General features: G+C 47.1%; 1 protein-coding gene across 1 annotated transcript in view; it reads left to right on the plus strand.

The window, feature by feature from the left end:
- Positions 1 to 5,515: 5,515 nt before the first annotated feature.
- LOC103802745 (hydrocephalus-inducing protein homolog) overlaps positions 5,516 to 17,122 on the plus strand; it is a gene marked incomplete at both ends in the record, with an annotated part of 57,224 nt that continues 45,617 nt past the window's right edge. The window contains 7 exon segments of the mRNA XM_009075271.1: positions 5,516 to 5,621; positions 7,261 to 7,380; positions 9,026 to 9,160; positions 11,800 to 11,999; positions 13,118 to 13,242; positions 14,783 to 14,984; positions 15,840 to 16,011. Coding sequence (XP_009073519.1) covers positions 5,516 to 5,621; positions 7,261 to 7,380; positions 9,026 to 9,160; positions 11,800 to 11,999; positions 13,118 to 13,242; positions 14,783 to 14,984; positions 15,840 to 16,011 — 1,060 coding nt within the window.

Genomic DNA, 17,122 nt, shown 5'->3' on the forward strand with positions numbered 1-17,122 from the left:
CCCCTTCCATCCGTTGCGGGGAAACCGGGGACGCAGGGACAGGGATTATTGTGTTGGTATCGGTGCCGTCACGGCAACAGTTCCTTGGTTGATTCCCGACCTTCCAGGTTCTCTGCAGCCTCCGAGCTGCTACACAGGGAGTTGCGCCAAGTGAATTCTCACAGAGAAAGAGGAGTTGCCTCTCCTAAGGTAGTGGGAGGCTTGGGGGTGGGAGGAGGCTGTTCTGTGGGCAGGAGGGCTGAAGCAAGGATGCAGCAGCTCTGGAATACTCGGCAGGATTTCACTAGATTCCTGGTCCAAGGGCAACTCGGGGCAGGGAAATGGGTTCTAAAATTGCTGTGCAGCTTGCAGTGATTTCAGAAACTTCCAGCTTCGTGTAGATACCGGAGCAAAGGGAGTGTCCTGAGGAAAGCTGGGATGTCCTCGGTGATCAGCTTGGCATCCTGCTGTGATAGGTCTGGGTTTCATGAGACATGTCAGGAACTGTTCTCCAGCCCTGGGCATATTTCCCAATCCACAAAAGCAGAGGGGATTTAGGCTCGACTATACCCAGAGCAAGATTATGGCATAAATGAGGTCAGATGTTGGTAACTAAAATCAGCTTGGCATCCTGCTGTGATAGGTCTGGGTTTCATGAGACATGTCAGGAACTGTTCTCCAGCCCTGGGCATATTTCCCAATCCACAAAAGCAGAGGGGATTTAGGCTCGACTATACCCAGAGCAAGATTATGGCATAAATGAGGTCAGATGTTGGTAACTAAAACTGTAACTCGCTTTATTAGCATCCGAGAGAGGGATAAAAAAGCGGAAAAGAAGAAAATATGCAAAGAATATAATAAAAAGCAAACAATAGTCACCACTATGGATCCAACATCATCCAGTTGATCTGTCTGCTTTGGCAGGGGAGATGTCTTGCCTGGGGCTGTCAGCTCACAGCTCTTATGCTTACAGGTCCATTCCCCTTTACAGCTTAATTGCAGCAGTTTGTAGACCAGGGTGACAGCACTTGCCCCCCAGAGGCCTTAATATTCAGTCCTTATCAGAGTCCTTTGCTGCGGTGAATTGACAATATTTGGGCAAAGTGAGAGTGATAGTGACAGCAGTTCTCACAAACCGAACTCCTCATGTGAGGAGGCTGTTGTGTCTGCTCCATATCTACCTGTCCCAGGACAGCAATTCTCTGGTACTGCAAGGCCTGAGAGTCATTGTGCTGGTGATGACATCTAGGTACACTGTACTTGGAGACATTGTCAAGACAAAACAGTTCATTCTTTTTGGTTTCTCATGGCATATATCTTTATTGCTTTTCTAGGTGGCCTCACCAGCTGTGTCCTGGCACAGCTGGGTCCTCTGCTCAGGCTCAAGGCATTCTTGCTCTGAGCCCAGTGTCAAGGTGCCAGAGCTTGTCTGTGCCCTGAGCCTGGAGCCGCTGAGAGGGGGAATTGTGGTCCTTCCTTGATTTCTGGGGTGGGTAAAGGGCTGTCTGAGGTGGGGAAGATGGAGACCTCCCCCCATGGGTTAGGGGTGCTTGGCTGGAGCTGTGCTGTGTCATGGCTGCTGTTTTGTCCTGCCCTTGCTGGGAGATGGGGCTGATTTCTTAGTTCTGCTCCTTTTCCCCGAGTTTCTAAATCCCTGTAGGCTTTAGAGAGATGGAGCCATGGGCTATGGAAGAGCATCACTCCAGGGCTAGAGGGTAGGGGAAGCTGCTAGAGTGGGATGGGGGTGTGTAGAGTGGAAGCCCTGTGGAAATAAGTGTTCTGGGCCTGATGGACAGGCTTCATTGCAAGTGAAATGAAATTGAAGTTAGAAAATTGAAACAAATTATCCAGTTATTCTCCAGACCCAGGAATAAATCATGGAAATCCAGATTAATGTTGATACCAGGAAAACCTGCAACATTAAAACTCGATAACCACTTCTACTATTAAGTGGGTACTTGTTTATTCAGTGCTGGGTGCATGGGAGATTGCTGTTCCAAACATGAACACATTTCCTTGGCGTTCCCAGCACATACATACATATTCATTACATAAGCATACATATGCATGTTATTTCCAGGAATAGGCAGTTCTATTCCCTGAGGTAGATTATGCCACTTTGTGCCAGTGCACTGCATCCTGGTGGTCATCTCTGGGGATCGTGGGGGTGAAGGCTCGAACTCTCATCAGAGCTGAACTTTGCAACTTTTGTCTTGGAGCATGCATAGTACTGTCCTAGTAACAGTCCAGACTGCTGAGGCAGCAGTTTGTTTTCCTTATATACCTCTTGTTAACTGAATTACTATACCCTTCCCTTACCAGCAAACATTCCTCAGACTGAGCTAAATCACATCAGCTAAGCAAATGGTGAGCACTGCCTGGATGCTGGGGAGGGGAAGTCTTTCTAAACTTAGTACTTTTCCATCATCAATGTATCGTTCCACATTAGATTTCTCTCTTGAAAAATAGTTATTTCCAGCTTTAAATCCCAGCTCTTCCTGCAGCATGTCCTGGTTTCCACAGGATAATGCTGTGCTCTCGTGTTTCTTGTAAGAACCAAAGGATACAGCAGCCTTGTGGATTATATGTACAATGCTGTAGCCATTTTGTAAATAAAGGAATATAAAGGTACTGGGTTGCTTGAAGAACGTGGATAAAACTTGAGGGGAAGGAAGTGGTCATCTTTGGGTAGACAATGTCTTACTATATAAAGCAAGTCCAGACACAAAAAAAAAAATTTCAAAAGTTATGTGGAACAGAAGGAAGTCAGGATGCAAAAAGTTTAAGGGTAGAGCTGGTTTCCCAAGTCCTAGAAAATTAACAAGCGGGAAAATCCATCTGTTCCCTGGTCCAGTTCTCTGGAAAGGGATGGGACATTATTTCTAGTCCAAAGTAGTGCTTAGTAAATGTCATCCATGTTTGAGTTTTGTGAGTGCTTGAGAGCCACTTTCTGGTGGTGCCCTTTCTTGCACACCCACTTTGTGTGACAGACAGAGAGGTGGTTGTTGGGCTGGTGATTGGAAGAGGAATGGCCCTGTTTACCTGTGTTTCTTGCAGCATAAGGATGCTGGAATAGATCTGCCATGAGGATGAAGTCTGAAGTGGCCCTGCTCTCCCATGTGTTGCATTTCTATTTGAGCGAATTGTTCATGCTCCTTTAATGGTGCTTTTGTTTTAATTTCTGCTGTTACAAATTCTAATGCCTATAGGAAGCCTTGAGTTTGGATGTTATTAAGTGAAAATTAAGGCCCTCATTCTCCATGGAGAAATCCTCTTGGGCAGTGTGGTAATTTCATGCCTGAGAGGAATCATATTTGTTGGATTATTTCTGTAACTTAACCAAATTAGCCTTGAGAAACTATAGGTCTCAATGAGAGTCTTGAACTCTCTGCTCTATTAGTTATAAACATCAGCAGGCTCCTTGCACAAAGGGTGGAGACTTGGTTTGAAAAGCAGGAAAGTGCTCTTATTTTGTCAAGGCTCGTGACGGCGGCAGACCCTGGGCTTGAGGCTGTTTGTAGTACTCTGAGCCCTTAGTAGGGCCAGACACAAAGTCACATCAGGCAGGTGCTCGTGCAACCTGAAGCAGCCAAGTGATGTTCACCTTCTTTATGTACCCATCAAAAGAATCTTCTTTTGATTAATTAGATTCCTAAGAAGACTTGGATAGTAAGAGGGATTTGGTTAGCAATTTTGGTAAACTGGGTTCAAAAAGTCATGGAGGGGGTGCGGAGGGGGGAAGGTGAGATGTGAGCAGCCTCTGATGTGTCTGTGGCTCATGGGAAACAGGGTGGGGAGGCCTTATGTTCTCTGCTTCCAAAGGGTGCCACAGCCTGGAGACAACGGTGTTAAGGGAATTTCTGAGTAAGTTTTCTCAGTGACCTAGCAGAGTTTGATGGCAAGGTTCACTCTATTGCTTAGTACAGAGACCATGATCAATTGACACACATGCAGGCACAGAGATGTGCACGTCGATATGTGTACAAAGGTACCTATAGAAAATTCCCCTCGAGTTCAGTGAAATACATCATCAAATCCATTTCTCAACAGGCAAGAGTGCTGTGTCCAGTTCTAGGCCTCTCACTGCAAGAAAGACATCAAGTTGTTTGAGGGAGTCCAGAGAAGGGCAACGAAGGTGGTGAAGGGTCTTGGTAAGTCCTATGAGGAAGGATAGAGGGAGCTGGGGTTGTTTAGCCTGGGGAAGAGGAGGTTGTTACTGTTCGCATACGGTGATCTATGGGCTGTCCACTGTAAATATTAATTTTAAGTAATATTTCAGCTACAGTGTTGTCTCTTCTAACTATTATTAATGTTCAAATTGTTAGCTCCAGGTTTCACTATGATTCATCTTGGAATTGCACAGCAGAGCCATACAGTTCAAATAAAGTCCAACTTGCAGCCTAACAATCCTGGCTACCTGTGTCAAACAAGCACTTAGCTACTTTCAAATAATATAAAATTTTCAGCACCAGTGTATCCTTTGGGTCTGCCCTGAATGGCATTCTGGATTTTCAAAGTTCCATTGTTGCTCCTTCCAGGTGAACTGAGACACTGCCACTGGTACGACTCCTCTGTCCAGAATGGCTTCTGGATTCCATAGAAACATGGTGACACCTTGTGCTCCAAGGCTGGTAAGAGAGGCAGAGAAACCTGTAACTTAAAGTACCTGCTGTGCCACTGGAGCCAAGCTAAACAAATTTAAAGCTGAAGCATGAGCATGTGCTTCCTTCTGTTCCCTTTGTGTGGGCAGTAATTCCTTCTGTCAGGTAGGCGCACTCACCTGTGGTGGTCTGACCACATCTGGGCATATGGAGGACTGCTCAAACTCTGCCTGAAGCTTTGAGAGCCTCGGCTGGTCCCTGCTGGAACAGGTTCCAAAACAATTGTTGTGTCATATCTCCTGTGTGGAGCACAGATCCAGCCCTACAGACAGCAGTGGAATCAGGGCAATTCCTCCTTCCCATCCCCTTTGCTGACTGGAGTTCACTTGATGGGACGACCTAGTGCTGAGGCTCTGTCAAGGAGATCTCTCTGTATTCTTCTGTTGAGGGGTCTGTGAGACCAGACAGAGAGAAAACAAGTGCCAATTAAAAAAGAGAGAACTAAAACTTGGACCCATTTCTCTGCACCTCAGCCTTGGCACAATGCTGCTTTCCTGCTTCCCTTGGACTTGCCCAGCAGTGACATCTCCACATACTGTGGGTTGGGAGCGTTATGCAAGCATGAAGTTAGGGGAGTTCTGATAACTCCTCCACACTCTCTGCCGAGGTCACTGGCACAATCCAGTGGAACTAAAGAGGAAACAAATGCCCAAAGAACAGAAATCCCCAAACATGTCACATCAAGTCATGGAGAAGATAATGGGACACAGCCTTGTGGTTAGAGCAAGTGTGCTCCATATCATTAATTTACTGATGTTGAATATTTCAGCAGATAATTTCCATGGCTGTCCTAGTGGCTGTGATCACAAATTATTCATCAGTGGCACTTGAACAAGAAAAAACATTCTGAACAAGGGCGGTTTTTTGCTTTTCAGCAAGGAGATGTCTCTCAGAAGCCAGCAGAAGTTGGCTGGAACTCGGGGAATGAAGCTGCCCTCAATTGTCCAGCCTCTAGACATCAGAGAGACCTCCCATCGCAAAGTAGCCTTTTCCTGCCCTTCTGCTTAGTGTTTGGTGTGACATTTGAAGGGGTTGTGTGCTGGTGATAGGCTTGCCTTCACCTCATTCAAATACCTCAGTGTCCAGGTCCTGCTTTTGTTTCAAACTGCTGCTGGGGGTGATGTTCCTTTTGCTGGGGCAAAGGCAAAACATTTCCCTGGTAAGACATTGGAGCCCTGATTTGCGCTAAGACAACACCAATAAGCTCTGCTGAAGCTGGTGGGGTTTGCTGGAGTTCAGCTGCCATTGCTAAAACACAACACTGGGGGAAGGCTGGAGCAGGACACAAGGGCTCAGGCTTGCCATTTTTCATTCTCTTGCTGAAATAGCCACCTCTTGCTTTGGTGTGGTCACCATCAAGCGCTTGGGGTTGTAGGATTTTCTCCATAGTGGCAATGGTGTCCTTTGAAGGCTGAGGGCCTGCAGTAATTACTTCCAATTTAACAAAACAAATTGCATTGATGATATGAGTTTGTGTGGGACCCTGACACAGCGTTAGATTTTGCAGGCTGCCAGATACACAGGGTACTCACCCTGGGCAGAGGGGAGTGGATGTGCTTTCTCTGGGTCAGGGTTTACTTAGAGGTGTGTTTAAGGCTGCTTTACTTAGAGGACTGCTCAGTATAAAGCATAGTCCAAATGCACAGATGAGTAAGGGAGGCTGTTGAGCAGGAAATTGCCAGCAAGAGACTTGTAACAAACTGGTTAAGGATTGCCCTGGAGAGCACAGGAGGTTGGGAATGCATCAAATGAGTGCACAAATAGCTGGAGGCATGCTGCAGCCACGCACTTCAGCGTGACTGTGCTGTGGAGACGCAGGACACCTGCCTGTGTCTTTTGAGTGGGAACAGTGCAGCTGAAGAGGGACACAAAGAAGGGAAGAGTTTTCTCCAAATAATGCCTGTGCTCTGTAAACATTTGCTGCTGTTGTATCATTCCAGACATGCCTTTGCAATGGTATTAAATAAGATAACAATAATAGATTACAAGAAATCAGCCATTTCAAGCTTGTGGAAAAAGGAGACACCAAGTCTAGTCTTACTCAAGTTGCCCAGTAGTGCTGAGAAAAGAACTGAACTTTATTCCCCATCCAGCATTCACCTCATCTGTCTTTCTTCTGATTGCTGTGTTACTTTCTTTTTGCCCTTACCCCCTCTAGTACTGCTCTCTTCTTATTTTTGTCATAGCTCTAGATCAGAAAAAATATTTGGAGTTGTCCGGGACTTGGTCTGTCTGTCTCAGAGTAAAGGTCATCCCCAAATTGTTTCCCATGGAGTCTGATGTAAATTCTTGGGCTTCACTTGCTCCATGAGTGCTCCAAGCTCTGTTAGCCAGTGCCCTGGAGTTCTGTGACGTGGGGGCAAGCACTGCCTGGCATTTTGGAGAAGGAAACCTGAAGAAACACCTGCCAAAAGAGCCACTTAGCTTGAGCCTGCTCGATATGGTCCAGCAGCTTTTGATGAGCTCAGAGCAGAGGTGTGTGAGTAGTGTTTCTGCAGCATGAGCTGGGCAGACGTAGTTATCAAGAGCCTCTACTTCACTGGGGATCAGTGTAGGATTCTCACTCATGAATCTTTCTCCCAGCAGCTGAACCTCTCCTTGCTCTCTCTTGCCTCTCCAGTTATCACCAGCTGACCCAAACCAGCCCATGATTCAGCCTGCCCCAGCAGAGGTGCTATTTCAGAACTACATCCCTGGTGAGGTCTGTGAAATGCCGCTGGTTCTGAGGAACAGGGATAAGGTAAGTGGTGGTGGTATCTAACTCAAAGTAACTTCTTTCCCTTGAAAGGCCTGGATTGATGGGAATGCTGAGGGCTTTCATGCTTTGCCTTGAGTGTGCACCATGTCCTGTGGCTCCTTGGTTAGTCTTGGTTCCTGGCAGGAATCTCTCCTCTCTCAGCCTCTTTAGTTGCCTCTGTGCAGCTCACAGTCAAAGCTCAGGTGTTGAGTCTTCTCCACTTTATGCTGGAATCAGTTTTAATTAGTGGCATTGGCACTGCAGTAAATGTGTTTGAAAACAGTCCTGGAATCAGAGTCATTTAGCAGAAGCAGCAGGAGGCCTTTAGGTGTCACTTCAGGCTCCTGCTAGACTTAATTCAGCTCTGCTCAGGTTTTCCAAAGACAATGTGATGCTCTGCTTTCCCTTTGGAGAACCACAGCACACCCAGAGCAATGTGTTCTTGGCGCTGTCCACCTTCACTTGAACAAATTGTGATTGTTTTGCAATTTCCCAGAAAGTTGAGATGCAAAAAGTTGAAACATGTCAGCAATTGTGTTCCAGTGTAAAGTGGAAAATGGAGACCTTTTGAATTTCAGACAGGGAAACATTTACTCAAATATGGCTTGTACCAAGAGCAGGCTGGTGAAAAGAGAGAGACAGGAGGGAGTCAAAATCACCTGTTCTAGACTTTGTGAGATGTGACTTGGTACTCGGGGGTTGATACCTGTTTGCTAGAAAATGTCTGTGTATCCCAGAGGGCAGAAACTGGCAGCCGGGTGCCTGCAGGACCTCCTGGGTGGGGGGAGGAATGCTCAGCAGTCTGGCTTGCTGGCACTGGCAGCTATCTGACCACAATCACCAGGCAGCAAAAGCCCCTGGAGAGCAAAGATTGGCTTTTAGCTTCGAAACCATGCTGTTGAGTCTGTGCTGGACATGTTTCTCCAGGTGGAAAATGCCTTTGAGGCTCACAGCTGACAGACACAGCCTGGGGGCTCATCTGGCTTTCCATCACTTTGGCAAGTGAAACTGCTCCCATCTTCTGCACCAGCCTTTCCTTGTAGTGTCTTGTGCTTCTTCCTTGCTTCTTTACAGCCCATTTGAATTCTCTTTGCCATCTCCTTATTTCATGGGTTATCTCTTTGTCTTGCCATGCTCCTCCTTTTGCTCTTCAGGTTTGCTTTAATTTCCAGTAAGGCCACAGTGTCTCCTCTTGCTGATCCTCCTGCATGACTGTATCCCTGCAGCTGGACTGCCCCAGTCAAACCCAGTCTCTTAGAAGAGAATTTCTTCCTTCTCTCAGGATAACATGTGCTATTTTGCCTTCAGGTAGCACATTTCCTCTGTGGAATGGAGCTGCATGGCTATGTGCAGCCAGAAGCAAGCAGGTTCTTTGGGCTTGCTGAATATGCAGATGACTTGGTTCAGGTGCTCTGTATCCATATGACTGGTGCCTTACCTGCTCAGCACTTTCTTCCCACCAGGCATTGCTCTACTGCCTCTGGCTGAGCTGCTTTGCCCAGACAGATGGGATTCGATTTCACCCTTGTGTATTATGTGTCAAAGTGCTTTGAAAAGGTGGTTAAGGAAGGATGCCACCAGGGTACAGCCAGGTCTCATCTCCTGTTTCCACAAGTGGCAAAATCATTGTTTCATGTCTTTCCTGCAGGTTCCTCGGCTGGTGAAGGTCACCTTGGAGAACTCCCCTTATTTCCAGTTGGTTGGCCCCAATGGTGTGTGCCATACACTACCACCAGGCATGTGTTCTACTTTACGCATCCTCTTCACCCCGGATGAGAACAAGGTGAGTCTGGAGGAACATTATATCTAAAGCTATCATTTTCCTTGCACACTGGTTGTAGCCACCCTGTGCCATGAGCTTGTGTCCAGATCTGCAAAAGCAGAGGGGATTTAGGACTGAGTATACCCAGAGCAAGATTATGGCACAGATGAGGTCAGATGTTGGTAACTAAAACTGTAACTCGCTTTATTAGCATCCGAGAGAGGGATAAAAAAGCGGAAAAGAAGAAAATATGCAAAGAATATAATAAAAAGCAAACAATAGTCACCACTATGGATCCAACATCATCCAGTTGATCTGTCTGCTTTGGCAGGGGAGATGTCTTGCCTGGGGCTGTCAGCTCACAGCTCTTATGCTTACAGGTCCATTCCCCTTTACAGCTTAATTGCAGCAGTTTGTAGACCAGGGTGACAGCACTTGCCCCCCAGAGGCCTTAATATTCAGTCCTTATCAGAGTCCTTTGCTGCGGTGAATTGACGATATTTGGGCGAAGTGAGAGTGATAGTGACAGCAGTTCTCACAAACCGAACTCCTCACGTGAGGAGGCTGTTGTGTCTGCTCCATATCTACCTGTCCCAGGACAGCAATTCTCTGGTACTGCAAGGCCTGAGAGTCATTGTGCTGGCGATGACATCTAGGTACACTGCACTTGGAGACACTGTCAAGACAAAACAGTACATTTTTTTCGGTCTGTTACAGCTCAGCTCTAGGCTGTGGGCAGGCAGCCTTCAGCCAGTCACCCCTTGGCCTGGGCTGGTGCTGCCAGCCAGGGCAGCCAGGCCTGATGGGGTGGGCTTTCCCTCGTGCTGCTTTCCCAAGCATTCACAAGGGAAGATGTACATGGAACAGTAGGGAAGTGATGGGAGAGGTGCTGATAAGATGTTTAGTCATCTCTAGGCTCAGTGGAAGTGGTTTAATTATTATGGAAAATAGTAGAGGAACAAGTAGATCCAGGGAGCTTTTCTCTTTCCCATCTGGCAACCTATGCTGTTTTCAGCTGAGATGGAATTAATTTTTTTCTTCTCAGTAGCTGGTACAGTGTGGTGTTTGGATTCAGAGTTGATGGCACACTGATGTTTTGGTTTCTGCTAAGTTGTGTTTATCTTAAATCAAGGGCATTTTCTTTCTTGTGTCTCATGCTCTGCCAGTGAGAAGGTACACAAGAGAAGCTGGGAGAGAACATAGGCAGAACAGGTGACCTGAACTAACCAAAGGGATATTCCATACCATAGAACGTCATGCCCAGTATATAAGCAGAAAAGGGGGCCGATCTGGGGGGAGGAGCAGGGTTGTGTCAGTCTGCAGGTGGTGAGCATCTCTGTGCATCACTGATTTTGTTTTGTTGGTTTTTTCCCTTTCACTTTCTTTTTATTATCCATTAGCATTTTAGCTCCTTCTACTCTTTATTATTAAACTGTTCTTATCTCAACCTACATATTTTATTTTCTCCTCCTCATTCCTCCGGGTTGGGGGAGGGGGAGGAGGGAGGAAGGATTGTGAGCAGCTGCTAGTTCTTGGCTGCTGGCTGGTGTTAAACCTCGACACAACCACTTCCCTGCCTGACCCTGGACTGGCGGAGCAAAATGATACCTTTGAACACTCTCTGTACTCCAGTCTCGCAGCTGTGCTATCCTTGAGGACTTTGCCTGCTTGCAATCCAGCAAATCCAGGCCAGGGGAGAGGATGTGTTGTGCACGTGGCAGGGAGTCAGCCCGGCCCAAGCACACTGAGCTTAGGTGCCCTGAGTCAGCAGGAGGTTGGTGTGCTGCAGGTGACCTGGACATTTGCCTGAAGGAGCATGTGTAGGGCATGTCTGCAGGCAGACATGTTACCCCAGAGCCTGTGGGCAGTAATACAGCTGTGGCTGCATCTTCATGCATGTCACTGTGATTGCTCTGTTGCTGGCAGCTATTCCATGCCAAACATGCTCTGTTTTGCTTGGAGGTTTGAACATCAGTGCTAAGGCCCTAGCAAGACTGATTTCAGTGCTGTGATGTGAAGGGCCAATGCTGTTATCCAGAGGCTTGCTAATACAGAAGGGTTTAGGCCATGGCATGGAAGGGAGGAAGCCTTGTAGGGAACCAAAGAGAGGTAGGCTCACTCCTTCCACTAGCATCCTGCTACCTCTTAGCTACCTCTTAGTTCTTCACCTGACTTGGCTGGAGAGGCAAGGTTTGCAGGGAGCTCTGAGCTGGTGTTTCTTCACCAGGCTAGAGGTGCAAGATCTCTTTGGGCATAGCTGTTTTCTCATCTTCCCTTTGCTGCTTAGAGTTAGTTTAATGCTCTGTCCTATCATCAAACAGCATGGATATTGAAATGTAAAGAGGAAATGCCCTGTGTTCCCTAGCTCCCTGTTCCTTAAGAGGGACTGAGCAATTATTTAACATCGTTAAATTCAGAGTGAAAATGATGCTGGTTCTCTGTACTCTCCAAGTGACACAAGAGCTTTAATGTCACTGAGGTAGGCTTTGCAAAGTACATTGGTGCCTTTCAAATGTAATTTATTGGTGTAAATTAGTGTTCATTTTGGGGGTGGAAGAGGTAAATTGATGCCCATGAAGGATCACAGAAAACAGCAGTTTTTCTTCTGCCATGGGGATGGTGCTAAATGCTCTGTGCTGAGACTGTTTCTTTTCCTGCAGGATTATTTTCATGAGCTCCACTGTGTCTCTAAAAGGCAAGAGTTTGTGGTGCCAATTCGAGCCATTGCTGCCCATACCACCTTGGACTTCCCTGGCCAGCTGGACTTCTCGGTCTGTCCAGTCAACTACCGCACCCAGAAGACTCTGCTGGTTCACAACCTCGGTAACCTGGAAGCTCATTACCACATCAGCACTGAGAGGTAAAGCAGCTCATCTTGCTGTGTGCGCAACAGCTGTGGGTGATGAGAGAGTTGGTAAAGAGTAACCAAAAGGCACCAGAGCTGCTGCACTGCAGCCATAACTGGAAATGGGCAGGACATGTGAGGTCTGCTGTTGCTTCTAGTGTTTTAAGCCGGATGCAACCTTTGAGCTTTCTCTCTCCCAGATTTCCTAGAGAGTGCTGGAACATGTTAATAGCTGACTTGCACCCTCCTGAGCATGCACACCTTCTGAAATTGTTACCTACCACTGTCAGCCAAATAGACCCATTCTCTGGGAGGCTATGAGCATGTGGCCTTATGGAGATCCCCTCATCAGATGCCCAATGTGAGCTGTGTTGGGGGCAGCCTGTGCTGTTCCTGTTAGTCCAAGCTAATCTGATTTGAGGTCATCAGACATTTCTTCTGTTTCATGATGAACCATTGAAAGCCAGTTTAAAATTTCAAAAAGATGATTTAAATTTTTTAATAGAAGCAGCATTTTATTCTAATTAAGTTGCTCCCCCTTCCATTCAGATTTTAAATACTCTGAAGTTTCTGTGTTTATGTTCTTTTTGGGGGGGGGGGGTTGTTTTGTGTAGGATGTTTTCAAGGTAAAAAAACCCAAACAACCACACTGTAAATTAAACAGTAATTATTCTTTGGTCTTCAGGGAAGACTTATTCTCCCTATCTAATTCCTAGGCTGTAATCTCACAGGACAGGTAGTGCCCTGACATTTGTATCTCTTATAGATGGAAGGAAAAGGGGAAGTTCCTGAGGAAGTCGGTGTCACAATGTGCCTGCAGATAGCTCTTAACCCTCTCTCTCTGTGCTCTTCACAAACCCTTCTCTGATGGGATTTCTGGCAGTCAGACCCTTGAGCCTCATTGCAGAATATGGGGGACATGAGGTCATTTTATCCCACAGGATCTTCTGAAGGCTAGATCTCCTCAGAAGTGAGCCAGTAGCTGTTTCTGATCCTGTATGTTCTCTCTGTCTTGTAATCAGACTGTGGTTTGTTTGCTCCTTGCTTGCACAAGTGAGCTGAACTGAACTACACTGCAAAAGAAACGTTGTCCTCAAATCTCCCTCAAGAGTCCTGATCTCTTTGTGTTGCAGCCCTTTCTCTGCCACTCCGGCCATGGGGACTGTCAGCATTGGCGAGTCCATGCAAGTGACAGTGGAATTTCACCCGCTGCAGACTGGTGATCACTCTGCATCCCTGGTCGTGCACTACCACACAGGTGAGTGCGGGGCCCTGCACAGTGCATACTCTGCATCCTTCAAAATGGCAGAGCCCTTTTGTCATGACCCATCCAAGCAGAATAATTGAACTTGCTTTGCAAACTATATGTGGAACTGTTCTTTCAAGTCCTTTGCATGTTTCAGTGCTCATAAGTGGGTAGATAAGGGACCGAGTCTGAGTCCGTCTCTGTTCTGGATGTGCTGTGTTGCTGCGTGCTGGTCCGTCCCTGGGGGGCACCCTGGTGTCAGCACGGTGTTCTTCATCCAGCACCCCCGTGACAGTCCTCTGCCATCATTCCACCTCACTTCCCTCTCCAAGTGCACCTGCCCTTTCCCAGCCTTACCACAGAGAAAAGTGAGGATCGGTGTTGAGGGGGTTGATAAAGTGAATCCCCTCAAACAGGGATGAGATTTTTGGCATCCTGTTTTGCTGGGAGTTGCTGAGTGGAGGAAGGAGGAACCTTGATTCTCCATTACAGTGTGGATATGCATGGGTGAAGGTTTATTCCTAGAGGGTGCTCTATTTGGCGTGTGAGGTCTCTACCAGACTCACTCTGATGCCTGCTGTCTCTTGCACACCTCTGTCCTACGAGCTGTTTCTCCATTGTCTTGCCACTGACCCTTTTCCTATGTTGCCCTCTATGCGTATGTATAGTTTCCATCTAATAACATTTTCAGGCCCTCGAGTTCCTGTTGGATGACAGATCATGACAAATTTTTCCTTGTTCCTATTTCCCAGGCTATTCATGCTTTTCCAAACCTCTCCCATCTTATCTCCCATTTGATTTCTAGGTTGAGGAATCCTATTCAGTCTTCATATAGAAGCTGCTCCGCACTGTTAATCTGTCTTTCTGTCCTTGATTTAATTTGAAATGCTTCAGCTTGGCTTTTGTGATTAGAATAATATCAGATATTTCAAGACTGCTGTGGCCGTAGGTTTAGATAAGGAGATGGTGATAGTTTTCATGGTGTTCATTCTGTAGTGGTTTGTCATATTGAATGTTGTAGAGTATCGAGTCATGTTTTTCCACCTGTGTCACCTCCTGCCATGGACTGTCACTTCATTTATTCCTCTGGGCCTCCCTTTTCTGCCCACATGCCCCCAGGCATCTTTGCTTCTCAGAAACAAGAGATCAGAAGAGACAGGAGACTCATGGAATGCCTACAGGAGACCCTGGACAAGCTGTGACTGAACAAGACTCCTCAGAGTCACCTGAATGACTTTGATGCAGAATTCCTGTGATCTGGGTGGGTCACCTGAGCACATCTGGCAAATGGGTGTCACCCTGGGGACATATCTGTCACCTTGGGGACAAATCTCTACAAACACAGCCAGAAATATGGTGTTTAAGGTGGTGTACAGGACATCCTCATGCTGTACACATGGAGCTGATGGGATGTGATAAGTGTACTGATCCATGGAACTGCCCATGCCGCTAAAAGCTGTGACACTTTCTTCTGTTCCTTTCAGTTTGCTCTGTTCCTTGTACTTCCATTGGTGAGTGAGCTGAGCAAAGACTCCTCTTTGCATTGTTCCAGGTAAAGATATCCACACGAGCCTTCATGGAACAGCTGTGGATGTCAACATTGGGATGGACAGGGACTCTGTAACAGTGGAGCAGACTTACCTCACACTGTCAAATCACAGGACCGTGGTCATCCACAACAGGAGTAACATCACAGCCCGCTTCCAGTGGAAGGCTGATGCTACTCAGGAAGAGGAGGATGAGCAGAAGCTGAGGTTGGCTTGAAAGATGCTTTTCAGTGACATACACTGCCCAAGGGTAAAACTGACATATGGCATCAGGGGAGTATTGGTGGTTTTGAATGGTTTAGGACAAGTAAACCATCCCCAGCATCAGGGTATGTGTCCCTGGGCTTCAGTGTAATGGAGCTTAGCAATTCCCATTCCAGTTCCATCTGTTCTCCAGATTGGGGGTATGTGTGGCTTCAGTGTAATGGAGCTTAGCAATTCCCATTCCAGTTCCATCTGTTCTCCAGATTGGGATGATGTTTTGGGTCAATTCCAACAACTGGATTTCCTCAGAGAGCCACAAACCACTGAGGTTCAGAAATTCCTGAGCTACAGAGAGTCCATGAGGCTGATGAGAGCACCAGCAGTTTGGGCAGTGGCTTTGAGCCAGGAGGTTCTCTTGTAATGGAGCTTAGCAATTCCCATTCCAGTTCCATCTGTTCTCCAGATTGGGATGATGTTTTGGGTCAATTCCAACAACTGGATTTCCTCAGAGAGCCACAAACCACTGAGGTTCAGAAATTCCTGAGCTACAGAGAGTCCATGAGGCTGATGAGAGCACCAGCAGTTTGGGCAGTGGCTTTGAGCCAGGAGGTTCTCTTGAGGGCTGCTGGCTTTCAAGACCTCTCCTGAGCTTGTAAGTGTGGAGTAAAACTGCCTGCTGTGCCAGCAAACAGCAAGTGATCCTCCTGGTTCCTTTGGGCCTTGTGGTTCGGGGTCAGCCCCTTGCTGAGGAGCTGCTACTGCTCCTGCCAAGTGCTTTGCTGCTCCTGCACTGACACTTATCTCTGCAGATATGTGGCTTGTTAAATAATCTGGGTTTGTCTCTCCCCATGGCTGCAGGCTGTGTCAGCAGAAGAAGGACAACGTGGGTGATTTTCTAATGGAGAGCAGAGAGAACATCACTCACGGAGAATACCGTTCCCTTTTCTCCCGCACCTTCCACAGCCAGAGGGCAAAGATGCAAGGAGACCCCATTCTGTTCTCTGATGACATTTTTGCCATTGAGCCACTGGTAAGTGATAGCTGACAACCTCACTTCTTCGTTCTCCTCTTCCTCTTCCTTCTCCTCCCTGCATGAGGTCACTTGACAGATCCCTGCCTCAGCTGGCTTGATGTGCCAAGAGAGAAGACATGGGGTTCCTGGTGAGGCTGGAGAGCTTGTGCAAAAAGCATTTCTGCCCTGCAGGCTCCTGGCAGGTGGCAGGAGCCTGCCCAAGGCTGAGCTCTGCTGCAAGGGCATGCTTGGTGCATGTCCTTGCAGTGTCCAGAGGGATCAATTATTGTAGGTAGGGGCACACCTTACACGTGGTGTGTGGGGAATAACAGAGGGTGTTGGAGCACTGTCAGTTCACATATTGACCTGAAGCATGCAATGGTTGGTTCTCTTTGGAGAGGAGGCCAAATTCAGCCCAAAGTTAATCATGGAAATGCCAATTCCTTCCTGTAACATGGACTTATACCACTTCTGAGTCTCCCTTCATCTATGAGCCTGGACACAAAGCTGGCAGGTGTAAAATGGACTTCTTGAGTTCTGTTGCACACAGGGACAGAAAATGTTTTCCTTTTCTGTTTATGCAAGCAAACCCCCTTGTCCTTCCATCAGCCAGAGCCCTGATTCTGAGTATTAGCATGGTGTGAGATGAAGAATGCTTTCTCTCTGTGCAGTGCAAAATCCCTTCTCATGTTGGAGTAAACCGTCGAATAATCCCAACCTCTACTTTCTTTCAAGATAGGTTAAACTTTTTTTTCTAAGGAAGGGGATCATATTCTTTTCTTGGTTACTCCTATAGCCTATCTAAGGCCAAGAACCACCAGTGTCAGCACAAGGGCAATTTCACACCACTGTAACTGCCAGCAGCATGATGTGGCCAAGAGCTTGTGTCAGAGCAACAGGAGTATTATAGAGAGTGGGAGCTGATCATCTGAGCATTAAGAGCAAAACCAGCTCAACCCAGTGCAGGGTGGAGTATTTCCTCAGGCTCCTTGTGTTGTTCGCTCCTTGCTCATCATTTATGCTCTAAAGAAAGGCTTATAGGGCTGTGGTTGAAAACAAGAAATGGGATGTTTGAAGATGTCAGGGACTGGAGGCAAAGCTATCTGGCTCAAAACAACCCGTTGGGAAA

The sequence above is a fragment of the Acanthisitta chloris genome, unplaced genomic scaffold, assembly GCF_000695815.1.
Source record: "Acanthisitta chloris isolate BGI_N310 unplaced genomic scaffold, ASM69581v1 scaffold1020, whole genome shotgun sequence".
Lineage (NCBI taxonomy): Eukaryota > Metazoa > Chordata > Aves > Passeriformes > Acanthisittidae > Acanthisitta > Acanthisitta chloris.